The sequence below is a fragment of the Mesoplodon bidens genome, assembly GCF_964165515.1.
Source record: "Mesoplodon bidens genome assembly, chromosome: 2".
Classification (NCBI taxonomy): domain Eukaryota; kingdom Metazoa; phylum Chordata; class Mammalia; order Artiodactyla; family Ziphiidae; genus Mesoplodon; species Mesoplodon bidens.
The window spans coordinates 30,480,453-30,503,078 of record NC_138177.1 but is presented as its reverse complement, the minus strand read 5'-3'; the positions used below and the strand labels follow the sequence as shown (position 1 = coordinate 30,503,078).

Below are 22,626 nucleotides of genomic sequence, written 5' to 3'. Positions count from 1 at the left end.
ATTTATAGGAAAGAGAAACTCAGAATGGGAAAGTAAATAACTTAAATAAACCAGTACACAGATGTAAAAAAAAAATCAAAGAACTTTCTGAAAGCAATTATAACTACAATGGACAGCAAAACGATAAACATGAAGATGTAAAGGAGGACATAAAAATCATAAAATGGGGGGGACTGAAGTAAAAAAATACAGTTTTTTTAGAATGTGTTTGAGCTTATATGACTACCAGTTGAAAGCAAGTAGATCTAGTAATGGGTTAACACACTTGAAACCCAGGGTAACCACAAATCAAAAACATACAACAGATTCACAAAAACTAAAAAGTAGAGCACTCAAGCATGATACAAAAGAATATCATCGAACCACAAAAGGAAAAACAAAACAAAAAAGAAAGGAACAAAGAAGAAATACAAAGTCCACTGGAAAACAAGGCTTAAAACTGCAATAAATGGCCTGCATGAGGTCCCGGGTTCAATCCCCAGGATCTCCACCAAAAAAACAAAAAACAAAAAACTGCAATAAATACATATCTATCAATAATAAACTTAAATGTCAATGGACTAAATGGATCAATGGATCAAAGACATAAAGTGGGAGATTGGACAATAGAATAAGAGCCTAAACAGAACACTCCATGAACAAAAATCACAGAAAGATCCTTTCTGACCCACGTCCTAGAGAAAGGGAAATAAAAACAAAAATAAACAAATGGGACCTAATGAAATTTAAAAGATTTTGCACAGCAAAGGAAACCATAAACAAGACGAAAAGACAACCCTCAAAATGGGAGAAAATATTTGCAAGTGAAGCAACTGACAAAGGATTAATCTTCAAAATATATAAAGAGCTCATGCAGCTCAATATCAAAAAAACAAACAACCCAATCCAAAAATGGGCAGGAGACCTAAATAGACATTTCTACAAAGAAGATAAACAGATTGCCAACAAACACATGAAAGGATGCTCAACATCACTAATCATTAGAGAAATGCAAATCAAAACTACAATGAGGTATCACCTCACACCAGTCAGAATGGCCATCATCAAAAAATCTACAAACAATAAATACTGGAGAGGGTGTGGAGAAAAGGGAACCCTCTGGCACTGTTGGTGGGAATGTAAATTGATACAGCCACTATGGAGAACAGTATGGAGGTTCCTCAAAAAACTAAAAATAGAATTACCATATGACTCAGCAATCCCACTACTGGGCATATACCCTGAGAAAACCATAATTCAAAAAGAGTCATGTACCACAGTGTTCACTGCAGCTCTGTTTACAATAGCCAGGACATGGAAGCCACCTAAGTGTCCATCGTTGGATGAATGGATAAAGAAGATGTGGCACATATATACAATGGAATATTACTTAGCCATGAAAAGAAATGAAATTGAGATATTTGTAGTGAGGTGGATGGACCTAGAGTCTGTCATACAGAATGAAGTAAGTCAGAAAGAGTAAAACACATACCATATGGTAACACATATATATGGAATCTAAAAAAAAGAAAAAAATGTTCTGAAGAACCTAGGGGCAGGACAGGAACAAAGATGCAGACATAGAGAACGGACTTGAGGACACGGGGAGGGGGAAGGGTAAGGTGGGACGAAGTGAGAGAGTGGCATGGACATATATACCCTACCAAATATAAAATAGACAGCTAGTGGGAAGCAGCCACATAGCACAGGGAGATCAGCTCAGTGCTTTGTGATCACCTAGAGGGGTGGGATAGGGAGGGTGGGAGGGAGACACAAGAGGGAGGAGATATGGGGATGTATGTATATGTATAGCTGATTCACTTTGTTATAGAGCAGAAAGTAACACACCATTGTAAAGCAATTATACTCCAATAAAGATGTTAAAAAAAAAAAAAGAAGAAGAGCCTACAATATGCTGCCTACAAGAGAACCACTTTAGGGTGAAGGAAGCATAGACTGAAAGTAAGGGAGTATGGAAAAAGATATTTCATGCAAATGGAAATGACAAAAAAGCAGGGGTAGCAATACTCACATCAGACAAAACTGACTTTAAAACAAAGTCCATAAAGAAAGATAAAGAAGGACACCATATAATGATAAAAGGATCAATACAAGAAGAGAATATTACACTCATTAACATATATGCCCCCAATATAGGAGCACCCAAATACATAAAACAAATACTAACAGACTTAAAGGGAGAAATTGACAGGAATAAAATAATAGTAGGAAACTTAAACACCCCACTGACATCAATGGATAGATCTTCCATACCTAAAATCAGTAAGGCAACAGAGATTCTAAATGACACCATAGTTAGACTTAATTGATATCTACAAGACATTATATCCAAAAAACCCAGACCATACATTGCTTTCAAGTGCATGGGGAACATTCTCTAGGATAGATCACATACTAAGACACAAAACAAACCTCAACTAATTTAAGAGGATAGAACTTATTTCAAGCCTCTTTTCTGACCACAATGGCATCAAACTAGAAATCAACCACCAAAAGAGAAAAAAGGAAAAAACGATAACATGGAGACTAAACAACAGGTTACTAAAAAAAAAAAAAGTCAACGATGAAATCAAAGAGGAGATAAAAAAATACCTTGTGACAAATGACAATAAAAACACAACCATACAAAAGCTAAGGGATGCAGCAAAACCAGTCATAAAAGGGAAGTTCATAGTGATACAGGCCTTCCTCAAAACATAAGAAAAATCTCAGATAAACAACCTAACCTACCACCTAAGAGAATTAGAAAAAGAACAAACAAAACAAAGTGAGAAGGAAGGAAATAATAAAGATCAGAGAGGAAATAATGAAAAAAGATTAAAAAATAGAAAAAAATCAATAAAACCAAGAGCTGGTTTTTTGAAAGGATAAAAAAAAAATCAACAAATCTCTGGTCAGGCTCACCAAGAAGAAAAGAGAAAGGACCCAAATAAGCAGAATAAGAAAGGAAAGAGAAGAAATAACAACCAATACCACAGAAAAACAAAAAACCATAGGAGAATACTAAGAACAGTTATATGCCAACAAATTGGACAACCTAGAAGAAATGGACAAATTTCTAGAAACATACACCCCACCAAAACTGAATCAAGAAGAAATGGAGGGACTTCCCGGGTGGCACAGTGGTGAAGACTAAGCACTCCCAATGCAGGGGGCCTGGGTTCTATCCCTGGTCTGGGAATTAGATCCCACATGCATGCTGCAACCAAGAGTTTGCCTGCCACAACTAAGGAGCCCTCAAGCCACAACTAAGGAGCCTGCATGCTGCAACTAAAGAGCCCATGTGCAACAACTATGGAGCCAGTGAGCCACAACTAAGGAGCCCGCCTGCCACAACTAAGAAGCCCACAAGCTGCAACTAAGGAGCCTGCCTGCTTCAACTAAGACCTGGCCCAACCAAATAAATTAAAAAATATTTAAAAAAAAACAGAAGAAGAAATAGATAATTTGAACAGACCAATCACTAGAAGTAAATAGAACTTTTAATAAAAAAAACTCCCTGGAAACAAAAGTCCAGGATGGCTTCACTGGGGAATTCTACCAAATATACAAAGAACTTACACCAATCCTTCTCAAACTCCTCCAAAAGATTGAAGAAGAGGAAACACTCACAAAGTCATTCTATGAAGCCACAACTACCCTGATACCAAAACCAGGCAAAGACACTACCAGAAAAGAAAATTAGAGGCCAGTATCTTTGATGAATATAGATGCAACCATCCTCAATAAAATCTTAGCAAACTGAATCCAACAACACATAAAAAGGATCATACACCATAATCAAGGTGGATTCATCTCAGAGTCACAAGGATGGTTCAACATACCCAAACCAATCAATACAATACACAACATTAACAAAAGAAAAGACAAACACCACATGATCATTTCAATAGATGAAGAAAAAGCATTTGATAAAATTCAACATCGATTCATGATAAAAACTCCCACCAAAGTGGGTATAGAAGCAACATATCTCAACATAACAAAAGCCATTTATGATATACCCACAGCCAACATATAGCTCAACAGTGACAAGCTGAAAGCCTTCCTTTTCAGCTAAAATCTGGAACAAGACAAGATGTTCACTCTCACTTCTATTCAACATAGTATTGCAGGTCCTAGCCACAGCAATTAGACAAGAAAAAGAAATAAAAGATATCCAAATCAGAAAGGAAGACATAAAATTGTCATTATATGCAGATGACATGATAATATATACTGAAAACCCTAAAGACTCCACAATAAAACTATTAGAACTGATAAATAAATTCAGCAAGATAACCAAATACAAGATTAATACACACAGTTCTGTTGCATTTCTGTAAACAATGAAATATCAGAAAGAGGAAGTAAAAAAAAAATCTTCTTTAAAATCACATCAGAAAAATATCTAGAAACAAATCTAACCAAGGAGGTGAAAGAGTTATATATTGAGAAGTACAAAACATTGATAAAGGAAATTGAAGATGATTCGAGAAAATGGAAAGATATCCCATGCTCTTGGATTGGAAGAATTAATACTGTTAAAATGGCCATACTAGCCAAAGCAAGCTACAGATTTAATGCCACCCCTATTGATTTCCCCATGACTCTTTTCACAGATCTAAAACAAAGAAACCTAAAATTTATATGGAACCACAAAAGACCCATAATTGCCAAAGCAATCCTGAGGAAAAAGAACAAAGTTGGAGGCATAACCCTTCCAGGCTTCAGACAATACTACAAAGCTACAGTAATCAAAACATCATGACATTGGCACAAAAACAGACATATAGATCAATGGAACAGAATAGAAAGCCCAGAAGTAAACCCACACACATATGTTCAATTAATCTTTGACAAAGGAAGCAAGAATATACAATGGAGAAAAGACAGTCTCTTTAGCAAGTGGTGTTGGGAAAGCTGGACAGCCACATGTAAACCAATGAAGTTTGAACACTCTCTCACACCATACACAAAAATAAACTCAAAATGGCATAAAGACTTAAATATAAGTCAGGACACTATAAAATTCCTAGAAGACAACATAGGCAAAACATTCTCTGACATAAATTGTAGTAATGTTTTCTTAGGTTGGTCTCCCAAGGCAAAAGAAATAAAAGCAAAAATAAACAAATGGGACCCAATCAAACTCCTAAGCTTTTGCACAGTAAAGGAAACGATAAACAAAATGAAAAAATAGTCTATAGAATGGGAAAAATATTTGCAAAATATGTTACCAACAAGGGCTTAATTTCCAAAATGTACAAACAGCTCATACAACTCTATATCAAAAGAACAAACAGCCTAATCAAAAAATGGGCAGAAGACCTAAATAGACATTTCTCCAAAGAAGACATACACAAGGCCAAAAGGCACATGAAAACACACTCAACATCACTAATTATTAGAGAAATGTAAATCAAAACTTTAATGAGGTATCACCTCGCACTGGTCAGAATAGCCATCCTCAAAAAGTCTACAAATAATAAATGTTGGAGAGGGTGTTCAGAAAGGGAATCCTCCTACACTGTTGGTGGGAATGTAAATTGGTGCAGCCACTCTGGAAAACAGTATAGAGGTTCCTTAAAAAACTAAAAATAGTTACCATATGATACAGCAATCCCATTCCTGGGCATATACTCAGAAAAGATGAGAATTTGAAAAGATAGATGCACCTCAATGTTCACTGCAGCGCTATTTACAATAGCCAAGACTTGGAGACAATCTAAATGTCCATCAACAGATGAATGGATAGAGAAGATGTGGTATATACACACACACACACACACACACACACACACACACACACACACCATGAAATGTTACTCAGTCATAAAAAAAGAATGAAATGATGCCATTTGCAACAATATGGATGGACCTAGAGATTATCATACTAAGTGAAGTAAGTCAGACAGAGAACAACAAATATTATATGACATTATTTATATATGCATTGTAAAAAATAGCACAAATGAACTTATTTACAAAACAGAAACAGACACACAGACATAGAAAACAAACTTATGGTTACCAAAGCAGAATTCGGGGAGGGATAAATCAGGAGTATGGGGTCAACAGACACACAGTACCATAAATAAAATAGATAAACAACAAGGATTTACTATATAGCATAGGGAACTATATTCAATATCTTGCAACAACCTATAATGGAAAAGAATAGAAAAAAAGTGTATGTGTGTGTATACATCTATATATTCGAATCACTTTGCTATATATCGGAAACTAACACAATATTGTAAATCAACTATACTTCAATTTGAAAAAACTGTCAAAGAGATGATATACAGATTTTCAGATTTTATGAAAGCTATGAATCATAAGGTTTACTAAACACAATGAATCCCAAGAATCAAATATAAAGCAACACACACACATAAACACATTGTATCAAAATTTCAATATATCAATGAGAAAAGTGATCTTAAAATCAACCAGTGAGAAAATACAGATTAACTTATGAAAGGAGCAATAATTAGACGGGCAATTGACTTCTCAAAAGCAGAGCTGAAGTCAGAAGATAAGGAAATAATGACTTCAAATTTATGGGGTGAAAGAACTATCAATCTGTAATTTAATGTCCAACTAAAGTATTATTCAAAATTGAGGGCAAAATAAAAACAACCACCAAGCTGAGTTACAATCAAGTAGCACCCACTGAAGGGATTTCTAAAGGGTATACTTTAGTGTGACAGAGAATGAAACAAAATTAAACACTGGGATGCAAGAAGAAAAGTAAGCAAAGAAATTGGAGATCACGTCAATAAATCTAAACAAGCAATGACTTTGTGGATCAATTATAATAGTGAGTAAGGTGGTAAAAAGTAATGTGGAACTCAAATACTGGGTAAAAATAACATGGAAATCAGGAGAGAATTAGTGGAGCTAAAGTGTTTTGAAGTCATTATGAAAAAAGAGTAGAATGATTAACTTCAAGCTTTAAGTCAAAAATATTAAAGGGATGCCTAAAGGAATAAAAATAAGGTGTATATTGTAAATTCCAAGCCAAGGAAAAAAATGAGTTAACCTGAAATGAAGAAAAATGAGTCTGGAAAAAAGGGGGTAAAACAAGTATACAAAAGGTAGGGTAGAAGATGGCGGCATGGGTGGATGTGGAGCTTGCATCTTCCCACAACTAGCGCACCTTTTGGACGCTGGTGGGGAACCTTGATGCCCAAGGAGACGAGAGGAACCTCTGAGTGACCGGGTAGGATGTGTGGGGAAGTGAGGGGGTAGAAGTGGAAGCCAGACAGGACCAGTGCCCCTGAGGGGTGGCTGGGAGAGGGGAGGGGTTCCCACGCCTGGAAGGACCCTTGGGAGCTCAGAGGATCAGGGGAGGTGTAGAGGGTGTTTCCCCCACCATATCGGGCCCCAGGAAGCCTTCTGGGCTCCTGGGCCCGGTCTCCCGCCCTCTGAGGGCCCTTCTGGTCATGTGGGTCCTACGGGCATAGGAGGGAGGTAGGGGGAGAGAAGAGGAGAGGGAGATGGGAGGGACCCTCTGAGATCAGAGGATCAGGGGAGGTGCAGAGGGTGTTTGTCCCACCCAATCGGGCCCAGGGAAGCCTTTTGGACTTCCGGGTCTGGTACCCTGCTCTCTGGATCCTCCTCTGGCCACATGGGTCCTAGGGGCATAGGAGGGATGGAGAGGGGGAAGAAGAGAGGCCAAGGGGGAGGAACCCTCCAGGAATGGAGGATCAGGAGGAACGTGCCTAGCGTTCCCCCCTCCCACTCAGACCCAGAGAACTTGCTGAGGTCCTGGACATGGTCCTCTGGCCCCCAAAGCCAGAGGCACTCCTGGGCCCCTCCTGCTGCATTGAGCCTAAATGCACCCTCCCGCCCCGCTAGGGCCTTTTCCGGCCCTCTGGGTCCTAAGCATAGGCCCCGCCCATCGCCTAAACCTCGCCCCTGCCTAAGCCTCGCCGCCCACAGCCAAGGCATTTTCTTTTTCTTTTTTCTCCTCTTTTTGCTATTGTAGTTCTATTTTACCTTCCGTTTGTTGTTTCATTTATATTTTTATTTTTTAAAATTCTTTCTAACATATCTGTTAGTTTTCTAATATTATTTTATTTTTTACACTTTGTTATTGTTCTGGATTTTTTTTCTTTTTCTTTTTTTTTTGCCACCCTGCATGCCTTGTGGGATCTTGGTTCATGAGCTGGGGGTCAGGCCTGAACTCCTGTGGTAGGAACTCTGAGTCCAAACCACTGGACTAACAGAGAACCTCAGACCCCAGGGAATATTCATCAGAGTGAGGTCTCCTGGAGGTCCTCATCTCAGCACCAAGACCAGCTCTACCCAACAGCCTACAAAATCCAGTCCCAGAAGCCTCAAGCTAAACAACCAGTAAGACAGGAACACAATCCCACCCATCAAAAACAAAAACAAAAAAATGAGATGACAAAAAAGTATGTCACAGATGAAGAAGCAAGGTAAAAACCTACAAGAACAAATAAATGAAGAGGAAATAGGCAACCTACCTGGAAAAGAATTCAGAGCCATGATAGTACAGATGATCTAGAATCTCGGAAACAGAATGGAGGCATGGATCGAGAAAATACAAGAAATGTTCAACAAAGGTCTAGAATAACTAAAGAACAAACAAACAGAGATGAACACCACAATAACTGAAATGAAAAACACACTAGAAGGAATCAATAACAGAATAACTGAGGCAGAAGAACGAATAAGTGAGCTGGCAGACAAAATGGTGGAAGTAATAGCTGAGGAACAGAATAAGGAAAAAAGAATGAAAAGAACTGAAGACAATCTCAGAGTCCTCTGGGACAATATTAAACTCACCAACATTCGAATTATAGGTGTCCCAGAAGAAGAAGAGAAAAAGAAAGGGTCTGAGAAAATATTCGAAGAGATTATAGTGGAAGATGTCCCTAACATGGGAAAGGAAAGAGTCAATCAAGTCCAGGAAGCAGAGAATCCCATACAGGATAAACCCTAGAAGAAACACATCAAGACACATATAATCAAACTAACAAAAATTAAATTCAAAGAAAAAATATTAAAAGCAGCAAGGGAAAAGAAAAAATGACATAAAAAGGAATCCCCATAAGGTTATCTGCTGATTTTTCAGCAGAAACTCTGCAGGCCAGAAGGGAGTGACAGATATACTTAAAGTGATGAAAGAGAAAAACCTACAACCAAGATTACTCTACCCAGGAAGGATCTCATTCAGATTCGACAGAGAAATCAAAAGCTTTACAAACAAGCAAAAGCTAAGAGAATTCAGCACCACCAACCAGCTTTACAACAAATGTAAAAGGAACCTCTCCAGGCAGGAAACACAGGAGAAGAAAAAGACCCACAAAAACAAACACAAAACAATTAAGAAAATGGTAATATGAACGTACATATTGATAATAACCTTAAATGTAAATGGATTAAATGCTACAACCAAAAGACACAGACTGGCTGAATGCATACAAAACCAAGACACATATATATGCTGTCTACAAGAGACCCACTTCAGACATAGGGACACATAAAGACTGAAAGTGAAGGGATGGAAAAAGATATTCCATGCAAATGGAAATCAAAAGAAAGCTGGAGTAGCAATACTCATATCAGATAAAATAGACTTTAAAATAAAGACTGTTAAAAGAGACAAGGGAGGACACTACATAATGATCAAGGGATCAATCTAAGAAGAAGATATAACAATTATAAATATGTATGCACCCAACATAGGAGCACCTCAATATATAAGGCAAATGCTAACAACCATAAAAGTAACACAATAATAGTAGGGGACTTTAACACTCCACTTTCACCAATGGACAGATCATCCCAACAGAAAATAAGCAAGGAAACATAAGCTTTAAACGACACAACAGTGGGGGGAATGTAAATTAGTACAGCCACTATGGAGAACAGCATGGAGGTTCCTTAAAAAGCTAAAAACAGAACTACCATATGACCCAGCAATCCAGCTACTGGGCATATACTCAGACCCCAGAGAAAACCATAATCTGAAAAGATACCTGCACCCTAATGTTCACTGCAGCACTATTTACAACATCCAGCAACATGAAAGCAACCTAAATGTCCATAGACAGAGGAATGGATAAAGAAGATGTGGTACATATATACAATGGAATATTACTCAGCCATAAAAAAGAACAAAATAATGTCATTTGCAGCAATATGGATGGACCTAGAGATTGTCATACTGAGTGAAGTAAGTCAGACGCAGAAAAACAAACATTGTATGATATAGTTCATACGTGTAATCTAATTTTAAAAAACAATACAAGGGCTTCCATGGTGGTGCAGTGGTTAAGAATCTGCCTGCCAATGCAGGGGACATGGGTTCCAGCCTTGGACCAGGAAGATCCCACATGCTGCAGAGCAATGAAGCCTGTGTGCCACAACTACTGAAGCCCATGTGCCTAGAGCCTGTGCTCCACAACAAGAGAAGCCACAATGAGAAGCCTGGGCACCTCAACAAAGAGTAACCCCTGCTTGCTGCAACTAGAGAAGACCTGTGCACAGCAGGGAAGACCTGACATAGCCAAAAATAAACAAGTAAATTTATAAAAACCAAAACAAAACAAAACAATACAAATGAACTTATCTACAAAACAGGAACAGATTTACAGATATCAAAAACAAACTTATGGTTACAAAGGGGCTGTTGGGGAAGAATAAACTGAGAGATGGGGATGGACATATACACAGTGCTATATATAAAATAGATAACGAATAAGAACCTGCTATATATAGCACAGGGAACTCTACTCAATACTCTGTAATGGCCTATATGGGAAAAGAATCTAAAAAAGAGTACATGTATGTATATGTATAACTGATTCACTTTGGTGTACACCTGAAATTAACAAAACATTGTAAATCAACTATACTCCAATAAAAATTTTAAAAAAAGAAAAAGAAAAAAAATAAAATAAATGACACAACAGACCAGATAGAGTTAACTGATACTTATAGGACATTCCACCTGAATGTGGCAGAATACACTATCCTCTCAAGTGCACACAGAACATTCTCCAGGATAGATCACATCTTGGGTCACAAATTAAGCCTCAGAAAATTTAAGAAAATTGAAATCGTATCAATCATATTTTCTGACCACAACGAGATAAGAAATAAATTACAGGAAAAATACTGTTAAAAACACAAATACATGGAAGCTAAACAATGCACTACTAAATAACCAAGAGATCACTGAAGAAATCAAAGAAGAAATAAAAAAACACATAGAAACAAATGACAATGAAAAAACGATGACCCAAAACCTATGGGACACAGCAAAATCAGTTCTAAGAGGGAAGTTTATAGCAATTCAATCTCACTTCAAGAAACAAGAAAAATCTCAAACAATCTAAGCTAAAGCAACTAGAGCAATCTAATCTAAAGCAACTAGAGAAAGAAGATCAGAGCAGAAATAAATGAAATAGAAATGAAGAAAACAATAGTAAAGATCAATAAAACTGCACACAGCAATGAAGTTGCTCAAAAAGTTAGTTCTTTGAGAAGAAAAACAAAATTGATAAACCTTTAGCCAGACTCATCAAGAAAAAAAGGGAGAGGATGCAAATCAATAAAATTTGAAATGAAAAAGGAGAAATCACAACTGACACTTCAGAAATACAAAGGATTATAAGAGACTACTACAAACAACTATTTGCCAATAAAATGGACAAATTCTTGGAAAGGTACAATTTTCCAAGACTGCACCAGGAAGAATTAGAAAATATAAACAGACCTAACACAAGTAATGAAATTGAAACTTTAATTAAAAGTATTCCAACAAACAAAAGTCCAGGACCAGATGGCTTCACAGGTGAATTATATAAAACATTTAGCGAACAGCTAACACATATCCTTCTCAAACTCTTCCAAAAAATTGCAGAGAGAGAAACACTCCCAAATTCGTTCCTTGAGGCCACCATCACCATGGTACCAAAACGAGACAAAGATATCACAAAAAAAGAAAATTACACATCAGTATCACTGATGAACATAGATGCAAAAATCCTCACCAAAATACTAGCAAACAGAATCCAAAAGCATATTAAAAGGATTATACACCATGATCAAGTGAGATTTATCACAGGAATGCAAAGATTCTTCAATATATGCAAATCAATCAATGTGATACACCATATTAACAAAATAAGGAATAAAAACCATATGATCATCTCAGTAGATGCAGAAAAAGCTTTTGACAAAATTCAACACCCATTTATGGGCAGAGGGAACCTGCCAGAGAAGGGACATAGAGGGAACCTACCTCAACATAATAAAGGCCACATATAACAAACCCACAGCAAACATCATTCACAATGGTGAAAAACTGAAAGCATTTCCACTATAATCAGGAACAAGACAAGGATGTCCACTCTCACCACTCTTATTCAACATAGTTTTGGAAGTCCTAGTCATGGCAATCAGAGAAGAAAAATAAACGAAATGAATACAACTTGGAAAAGAAGAAGTAAGACTGTCGTTGTTTGCAGATGACATGATAGTATACATAGAAAATCCTAAAATGCCACCAGAAAACTCCTAGAACTAATCAATGAATTTGGTAAGGGTGCAGGATACAAAATTAATGCACAGAAATCTCTTGCATTCCTATAAAATAACAATGAAATATCAGAAAGAGAAATTAATGAAACAATCACATTTACCATTGCAACAAAAAGAATGAAATACCTAGGAATAAACCTACCTAAGGAGACAAACTATAAGACACTGATGAAAGAAATTAAAGATGATACAAACAGATGGAGAGATATACCATGTTCTTGGATTAGAAAAATCAAGATTGTGAAAATGACTATATTACCTAAAGCAATCTACAGATTCAGTGCAATCCCTATCAAACTACCACTGGCATTTTTCACAGAACTAGAACAAAAAATGTCACAATTTGCATGGAAACACAAAAGACCCGAAATAGCCAAAGCAATCCTGAGAAAGAAAAACAGAGCTGGAGGAATCAGGCTCCCTGACTTCAGACTATACTACAAAGCTACAGTAATCAAGACAGTATGGTACTGGCACAAAAACAGAAATATAGATCAATGGAACAGGATAGAAAGCCCAGAGATAAACCCACACACGTATGGTCACCTAATTTATGACAAAGAAGGCAAGTACATACAATGGAGCAAAGACACCCTCTTCAATAAGTGGTGCTGGGAAAACTGGACAGTTACTTGCAAAAGAATGAAATTAGAACACTTCCTAACACTATATGCAAACACAAACTCAAAATGGATTAAAGACCTGAATGTAAGATCAGACACTATAAAACTCTTAGAAGAAAACATAGGAAAAACACTCTTTGACAATAAACCACAGCAAGGTCTTTTATTACCCACCTCCTAGAGAAATGGAAATAAAACCAAAAATAAACAAATGGGACCTAATGAAACTTAAAAGCTTTTGCACAGCAAAGGAAACCTTAAACAAGATGAAAAGACAACTTTCAGATGGGGAGAAAATATTTGCAAATGAAACAACTGACAAAGGATTAATCTCCAAAATATACAAGCAGCTCATGCAGCTCAATATCAAAAAAACAATCAACCCAATTAAAAAATGGGGAGAAGACCTAAATAGACATTTCACCAAAGAAGACATACGACTGGCCAAGAGCACATGAAAGATTCTCAACATCACTAATTATTAGAGAAATGCAAATCAAAACTACAATGAGGTATCACTTCAATGTGGTCAGAATGGCCATCATCAAAATGTCTACAAACAATAAATGCTGGTGAGGGTGTGGAGAAAAGGGCACCCTCTTGCACTGTTGGTGGGAATGTAAATTGATACAGCCACTATGGAGAAGAGTATGGAGGTTCCTTAAAAAACTAAAAATAGAATTACCATATGACCTAGCAATCCCACTACTGGGCATATACCCTGAGAAAACCATAATTCAAAAGGACACATGTACCCCAATGTACATTGTAGCACTATTTACAATAGCCAGGAAATGGAAACAACCTAAATGTCCAACGACAGATGAATGGATAAAGAAGATGTGGTACATATATACAATGGAATAGTACTCAGCCATAAAAAGGAACGAAATTGGGTCATTTGTAGAGATGTGGATGGAACTCGAGTCTGTCATACAGAGTGAAATAAACCAGAAAGAGACAAACAAATATCGTATATTAACGCATATACATGGAATCTAGAAAAATGGTAGAGATGAGCCTATTTGTAGGGCAGGAGTAAAGACGTAGACATAGAGAACGGACATGTGGACACAGTGGGGGAAGGGGAGGGTGGGACGAATTGGGAGATTAGGTTTGACATAAATACACTACCATGTGTAAAACAGATAGCTAGTGGGAACTTGCTGTATAGAACAGGGAGCCCAGCTAGGTGCTCTGTGACGACCTAGATGGGTGGGATGGGGGTGGTGGGAGGGAGGTCCAAGAGGGAGGGGATATAGGTATACATACAGCTGATTCACTTCATTGTACAGCAGAACTAACACAACACTGTAAAGCAATTATACTCTAATAAAAAAGTAAAAAATTAAATAAATTGTTAGAAAAATAATGATTTTTATGAGATAATTGGAAATGTGAACACTGAATGGACATTGCATAATTTAAAAAAAGAAAAGGCAGGGTAAAGAGAAAGACTAAAATAGGATGTTCAAATTAATTCAATGAATCAGTAATAATAAAAAATATAAATGGGCTAAACTTACTAGTTAAAAGAAAGATATCTCACATTAGATTAAAAGCAAAGAAACAAATCTGCCTACATGTTATTATAAGAGAAACACTTAATAAAAATACAGGAAGGTTGATGGCAAAAGGAAGTAAAAAAGAAAAACCAGGTAAATATTAACCAAAAGAAAGGTAGTGTAGCTATATTAAGATGAGACAAAATAAATTTTAAGGCAAAGAACAATGTTAGAAATAAAGAGAGTTTCCACGAAATGATTTTTTTTAAAAGGTCACCAGGAAGAAACAACAATTCTAAACTTCTAAGCATCTAGTAGATTCTTAGACTGGACTCAAAATACATAAAGCAAAAACTGACAGACCTACTAGAATAATCAAGCTCACAATCATGAAGTATGATTTTTTAAAACCACTCTAGTATAAAGTAAGATTCATTATGGCTTTTATCTGTCTCCTTGCCAACACTCCTCTCTAGAATATAATCTTAAAATGTATCATCTTTCTGTGTTTTATTCAAGATGTATTTTAAGTATATGCCAGTACCTGGCATGTAACAGCTGCCTAATATATACTTGTTAAGTTTTTTCATTAATAAAGATTTAAAAAGGTAGTAACTATAGAGATTGGATAATATAATTAACAAGTACAATCCAAAGAACTCTCATGGAACCCTATACTCCTAAATCAATACATTCTTCTCAAGCATACATGAAATATTCATGAAATTTCACCATGTGCTAGACCATATTCTCTGACTACAATACAATTAAGTTAGAAACCAACAACAAAACAATAAAATTCCATGCACTACAAAATATAAAACACAGTCCTAAACAACTCAAAGAAAAAATCGTAATGAAGATTATGGAAATAGAAGATAGGAGCAAACAAAGCTTAATGATAACAAAAGTATTACATTACAAAGTTTGTGGTGAGCAGCAAAAAAATATATAGAGGGAAATCTAAACATTTATATGCATATAGGAAAAAATAGGATAAAAACTGATGAGCTACACATCTAAATTAAGAAGTTAGAAAAAAAGAGCTACAAAGTAAACACAAAATACAAGTTAGGAAATGAAGAAGGGAGCAGAAATTCTTGAAATAGACAAAATATATACAATTGAGGATCGAAATCAAAATCTGGTTCTCTGGAAATAGATACAACTCTGGAAAGAGTGATCAAGTTAAAAAAAAGTAAGGCCTAATATCAGAAATAAAAAGGGGTCATATTTCAGATACAGCAGAGATTTGTAAAAATAGAACGTTAAGAAATACTTGATGCTAATATATGTTAAAATGAACAGAATGGACATCTCCTAAAAAATTATATAATTTGTCTAAACTGACTCATGGAAAAAAACAGAAAACCTGAACAAATCTATAATTATTAAATCACTAGTCAAAATTCTACTTATCAAAACTGTCCACAGGGCTGGATGATTTTACAGGTGAGATCTACCAATCAGTTAACAGTTAATCCCTACCTTACACAAAGTGTTCCAAAGAAAAATAAGAACTTATTTCCACTTCAATTATGAAACTAACAGAAGCTTGATATGAAAACCAGGCAGGGAAAGTACAGAAAAGAACATTTATGGGCCAATTTCACTTTTGAACACAGATGCAAAAGTCTAAATAAAATGCTGGCAAACTTAAACCAGGAACACATAATAGATAATAATACATCATAATTTAATTTAGGTTTAATCCCAGGAGATCAAGGATGGTTTACAATAAGAAGGTCTATTAATATATTTCACCACGTGAATGGATTAAAGAAAATTCACAGAGGCAAAAAAAGCACTTAAAATAGTTAAACACCCATCCATGATTAAAACAGAAACCTGAGCAACTAGGAACCCAGGGGATCTTCTTTACCTGATATCAGGTACCTATAAGAAAGTGCTTAAAGTCCATAAAGTTGTGAAATAATTTTCCTTAAAATCAGAAACAAAACAAAGATGCCTAGTTGTACTTAACATTGTACTGGAGGGCCTAGCCAGTACAAAAATAATGGAAAATAATCAAGATTTCAGAGGAAAAGACAAATGGCAAATGTGCATGTAGATGGGACATTCTTGCACACACAGAGGTCTTGAGAAGTGGTTAAAGAGTTCAATACCTTCTGACAAGTCTAGAATTCCAGAATACCTAGATTTTTAGAAGCCCAGAGTTTTCTTATATTTGTATTTTTTGCTGTCTTTAAAATCCATAGTTGTATTTGTCTAAATAGATGCTTTACCATTGTCTGATTTTTTTACTTTGTACTCAGCCCTTTTATAACCTGAACTTTCTAGGTTGATCAAGGATTCAAATTTAGTTTGACCTCCTGTGTGGTGATATACTTCCCACTCTGCATCCAGACAAGAAGGCTGAGCATACCCCTGAAGATTCCTTTAGGACCTCCCATCTCCCCGCTGCTCTGAGGAAGGTATGTAAACAGTACTGAGCTTTGCCCTAGTGGAAGACACACTACTGCTCTCTCCAGGAAACCTTTATATTCTTTATCATTTTCAGTGTCTTTTTACAAGCTGCTCTCAAAAACAATACTAAGTCTTTAATAAAATCCCATCACAGTATCTGGTAGGGAGTTGTATTTAATTTTCTTTTCCCTTGATTCCTTAAATGCTCACTCTTGTGGTTTTTCTAAGTATTTTTGTATAATGAGTCACTCTGAGCAACTGACTGGGAATGTCGGAAGAAGGGTTTTTTTTTTGTTTTTTTTTTTTTGCCATTTTGATTTACTGTGTGATTGACCCTGGGCCAGTCATTGAACCTAATCAAGGAACTTCATTCATTGCTAAATAAAGATAAAAGCCTTTGACAGATGGGTTAAAATTAGATCCTGCCACCTAGTGACAGTCTCTTAATAAATGCCTCATAGAAATTAATTAGCTTGTTCCTATAACAATTCCATTTGGAAAAGATCTCCTTTATTATTTTTGCCTAGTTGTAGCCTTTTTACATCTCTCTATCCAATTCTCTGTCACCTCCCCATTTGTTTACTTAACTTTACTGCTTAGTTTCAGTGAACAACCATGGCACTCCATGATAATCAGCCCAAAATTCAGGGCTAATTTTGTGATCTTAAGAAAGTCTCTGAGCTACATTTCTAATTTAGGAAATGGTAACCACAGTACTCTATCTTTGACCTCACAGACAATTGTTACAAAAACCAGGCAATGAAAGTAGAGAGTGCTTTGAAAAACTGTAAAGAACAATATATTTATATTCACATTAACTGAATAATTCTATTCACCAATGCAAGAATTGAGTCATAATACATAGGAGAAGGTCTTAAGTGATATTCATCCATGCTAGACAGAGACTATTAAAAATTATAGCTGAGTAATTTATTTATAAGTATGTAAACAATAAATTCAGGACAAGGAAGACTTTAAAGTAACAAAATGTAGTTTAAGAATGGAAGCAGCATGACATGGGTGCCTGCTGGAAAAGCAGGAAATAAATTAATTAATACTTGAAGATCCTCCTTATTCTAAGTTTAAATCTTTTGAATCCACAACCTATGGTAAAAGCTAAAAATACAAAATAAACAAAAGGAAAACTGAAGAGTTGACAAATTTCAAGGTGGGAGCAAAAGAAATCTTGCAAATATGGTCTCTGGATCATGTAGAAGTTCAAGGAAAGAAAATGTGAAGACAAAAGTTGCTTCATTTCCTTACCTTTGCTCTGTATTAAAGAGTGCAAAGATGTGCTTGCTAGACATAAAGCTTTTTTCCACATCCCGAACTTTCAGGTTGTCCAAGGGAAGCATATACTTCTTTTCTTTTTCCTAGAGAGAGAGAGAGAGAGAGAGGGAGAGAGAGAGAGAGAGAGAGAGAGAGAGAAAGAGAGAGAGAATTGGCTTTAATAAAAGATCTTGAAGCATGCCCATAGCAACACATCACCTGAGTTGGTCAACATTTAATTAGAATATTTTGATACCATCACACACTACTTTGATACCAGCTACCAAGGAACAAAAATTATCTGAGATAGGAGACTCCAATGGTTCTCAACACATGGGTCAGAAGAATGAGGGGAGGGAAAGTGCAGAGGAGGGAAGGGCTCAGGGATGGAGAAAACACATGGTCCTCTATCCTTTCTTCCTCATGTGGGTCCCCTTAGATGTTTTAAAATGTTAGTTTGATATTAAAAATTTAGCCATCTGTTAATATTTAACAAAAATGTTCTGGTCCTAATTCAATGAGAAATGCCAGATGGATTTCATTTCATATTTTATTTGCAGCCTAAGCAGTTTTGATAGCCAGAGCTGGCAAGAGACTGGAAGCACAAGGACCCTAGTATGAAATACCACCTATAAACTATGATAAAGCACAGAAAATACTTCCTTCCTTTGAGTCTAGAATAAAATGTGGGTCCAGAAAGAAATGAATCCATTAAATTGTCAAACTCTTTGAGAAAAAAAGAACCCATTAGAAGTGAACTAATATTAACTAGAACAAATTCTCTTAAAATTAACAACACTTTAAGAAGAAAATGCACATTTGAGAGGGGAGGTCTGCAAATGGGACCAAACTAATCTTGGTAAAACAAAACATATTGGATGCCAAAGAATTATTAGAAACATTTACTTTTAAGGACTGGCCCAGGGACAATATTATCATATGCATAAATGCCTAACAACCAGTATAATAGTAGAGAGCCGAATCCTCAGTTTAAGAAACCTAGTCGATATTTATTACCTGGGGCACTTTTGCACAGTCCTTGTTAAACAGTAGTCCTCTGTATATCTCGGGTGACAGTCCTGAGAAAAACCAGGCCTAGACTCCAGAGGAGGAGAGCATGGAGATCTAGCCATGACTTTTAATAAACAACTATTAATGCCTGTGGGAAATACATGTACCATACAGATATGTTTGACATAAGCCTTTTTGTTCCTGAAGCTCCTCCAGCTCTTGCTTGAGAATTGGTCTAGGCTCAGTAGTGTGGGGCAGAACTCTTCCATGCTCCCTAGCCTGATTGTGGGGACCACACTCTCTGCAGACATCAGAGAGTGTTGTTGCAAGAACTATCACTGGCTTTGCCACTTCTCACTCCTAAATTAATCAGGGAAAGTTGGGCAGAGCACTTTAGAATAGTGAGGCAGAGAGAAATAGATGACTCAAGAAGTTGAAGGAAGCTGGTTGGAGAACAAAATGGCTGTCCTGGCAGACAAGGTCTTCAAAGAAGATAGCAAAACAAAACAAAACAAAAACATAAAAAACAGAATGGCAGTGAGAGAAGCCCAAGAATAAACATGAAAAAGCAAAGCACTGTAAGAAGATTCCAATGTTTCTTGTACAAAAATTAACAGTATATTAGCAAACACAAGGATATTCTAAATAGCAAAATACATAATTTACATAAATGAAGCATTATAGTTGGGTCTAACTTGTTTGAAAGACTTGTCAGACTATTTTAGTATAGCATTCTAAGAGGCAAGATCACAGATTGAATGAAAAGCTACCCAATACATAATCAAATGAAAATGTTTGAGACGCAGGGAACATTTTTTTTTACTGGTTGTTTTTCAATGCCCTAAATTTAAGCAGCTGGATTTTTTTAATGCATCATCCTATTCAACCTCTTGAAATGATGGATTCGCCTTTAATGGAAAATCTGCATTTCATTGTAAAGATGGAATACAATGTCCTTGGCATGTTTTCTATAGAAGTAGGCTCCCTTTTGTACTGCATTCTTTAGCATATAGTGAAGACCAGAACTCCAGCAAGTTTACATCAGATATTAAACACTGGAGAAATACACACATATGCAGACAGAGAAATATTAAAAATGTAGTTTCATTTCCAAAGGACTAAATGTCATTTATCTAAGAGTTTTGAGGACATATTGCTAAATTATTTCATAATCAACAGTTATTTTTTTATTTTTCCAGTTTTATTGAGATGTAATTGACATATAACATTGTGTACCTTTAAGGTATACAACATGTTGATTTGATAAACATATATTGCAAAATGATTACTACCATAGCTTGAGCCAATGCCTTCATCATCTCACATAATTACCATTTTTTTGTGTGGTGGGAATATATAAGATCTACTGTCTTAGCATCTTTCAAGTTAAGAATACAGTATTATTAACTATAATCACCATGCTGTACATTAGATTGCTAGAACTTATTTGTCTTGTAAGTGGAAGTTTATGTCCTCTGACCAATGTCTCCCTATTTTTTCCACACCCCCACCCCTGGTAACCACCATTCTACTCTCTGTTTCTGAGTTTTGCTCTTTAAGGTTATACAAATAAGTGATATCCTATATTATATTCTCTTACTCTGACTTATTTCACTTAGCATAATGCCCTTAAAGTCCATCCATGTTGTTGCAAATGGCAGGATTTCCTTCTTTCTCATGGTTGAATAATATTCCATTGTCTGTGTATACCATATCTGTTTTATCCATTCACCCATCAGCTGTCACTTAGGTTGTTTCTGTATCTTGGCTATTGTGAATAATGCTGCAATAAATATGGGAGTGCAGCTATCTCTTCAAGATTCTGTTTTCATTTCTTTGGATATATACCCAGAAGTGGGATTGCTGGATCATAAGGTAGTTCTATTTTTAATTTCTTAAGGAACCTCCATACTGTTTTCCATAATTTATATTCCCATCAATAGTACATAAGTGTTCCTTTTCTCCACATTCTTGCCAACACTTGTTATCTTGTCTTCTTGATGATAGCCATTCTAAGAGGTGTGAGGTGATATCTCCTTGTGGTTTTGATTTGTATTTCCCTGATAATTAGTGATGTTGAACACCTTTTCATGTACTTGTTGGCCATCTGTATGGCTTATTTGGAAAAATGTCTGTACAGTACTGTATTTTTTTTAACATCTTTATTGGAGTATAATTGGAGTTTATATATCCAATTTATTGGAGTATAATTTACAATGGTGGGTTAGTTTCTGCTTTATAACAAAGTGAATCAGCTATACATATACATATATCCCCATATCTCCTCCCTCTTGCGTCTCCCTCCCACCCTCCCTATCTCACCCCTCTAGGTGGTCACAAAGCACCGAGCTGATCTCCCTGTGCTATGCGGCTGCTTCCCACTAGAAGAGTTTTAAGACTGACAAAAATAGAAGAAAAAGAAGATTCAGACTGATTTGTTTAACTAAAGTTATAAGTCAAATGGAGAACTAAATGAGAGAGCAATGAAATGACATATTGTGGATATTTCTAAAATTCCTGGTGCTTTTGGGAAAGTATGACATTCTGCTAAAAGAACATCTTGAATATGAAATAGCTAAAATAAACAAAAGAAATAGAGGAGGAGAAAGGAAAAACAGAATTATAATTTCCAAAATATAGTGAATCTTAGCACTAGCTTAATTGAGACATTTGCTACATATTCTTTTTAACTCCATTAAACTGCCTAAACATAATGCAGTGTTCAATATGGTAGCCTCTAGCTAAGGGGACTACCAAGTATTTGAAATGTAGCTAGTCAAATTGGGATGTGCTTTAAGTGTTAACTACAAACCAGATTTCAAAGATTTAGTATGAAAAAAAGAATGCAAACTATATCATTAATACTTTTATATGGATTATATGTTGAAATGATAATACTTTGAATATACTGGGGTAAATAAAGTATTATTAAACATAATTTCATCTGTTTACTTTTACTGCTTTGAATGTGGCTGCTAGACAATTTTAAATGGCATACGTGACTCACATTAACTTTCTATTGACAGTGATGAGCCCATGTACCTATCATCACTTTCCTTCCTCTCATCCATTCTATTTTCCTCTTGAAAATTGATAAATACACCTTTCTGCCATCAGGTGTATTTATCATTCTCCCAGTCACCCAGTCTGAAACCTCACTATCATTTATGATGTATTGTCTTCCCTCACCTCCTTTATTACATCAAGACTACGCTGCATTGTGTTTG

The 22,626-nt window shown here is 36.0% G+C and overlaps 1 protein-coding gene across 10 annotated transcripts in view; it reads right to left on the bottom strand.

The window, feature by feature from the left end:
• DNM3 (dynamin 3) overlaps positions 1 to 22,626 on the bottom strand; it is a 596,153-nt gene that overhangs the window by 155,639 nt on the left and 417,888 nt on the right. For all 10 annotated transcript variants that reach the window (XR_014014161.1, XR_014014162.1, XR_014014163.1 and 7 more), the window contains one exon: positions 18,383 to 18,492. Coding sequence is in view for 7 of the 10 variants with exons in the window: in XM_081221443.1 (XP_081077569.1) it covers positions 18,383 to 18,492 (110 nt within the window). In the remaining 3 variants the exon portion in view is untranslated. The remainder of the gene's footprint in view (positions 1 to 18,382; positions 18,493 to 22,626) is intronic.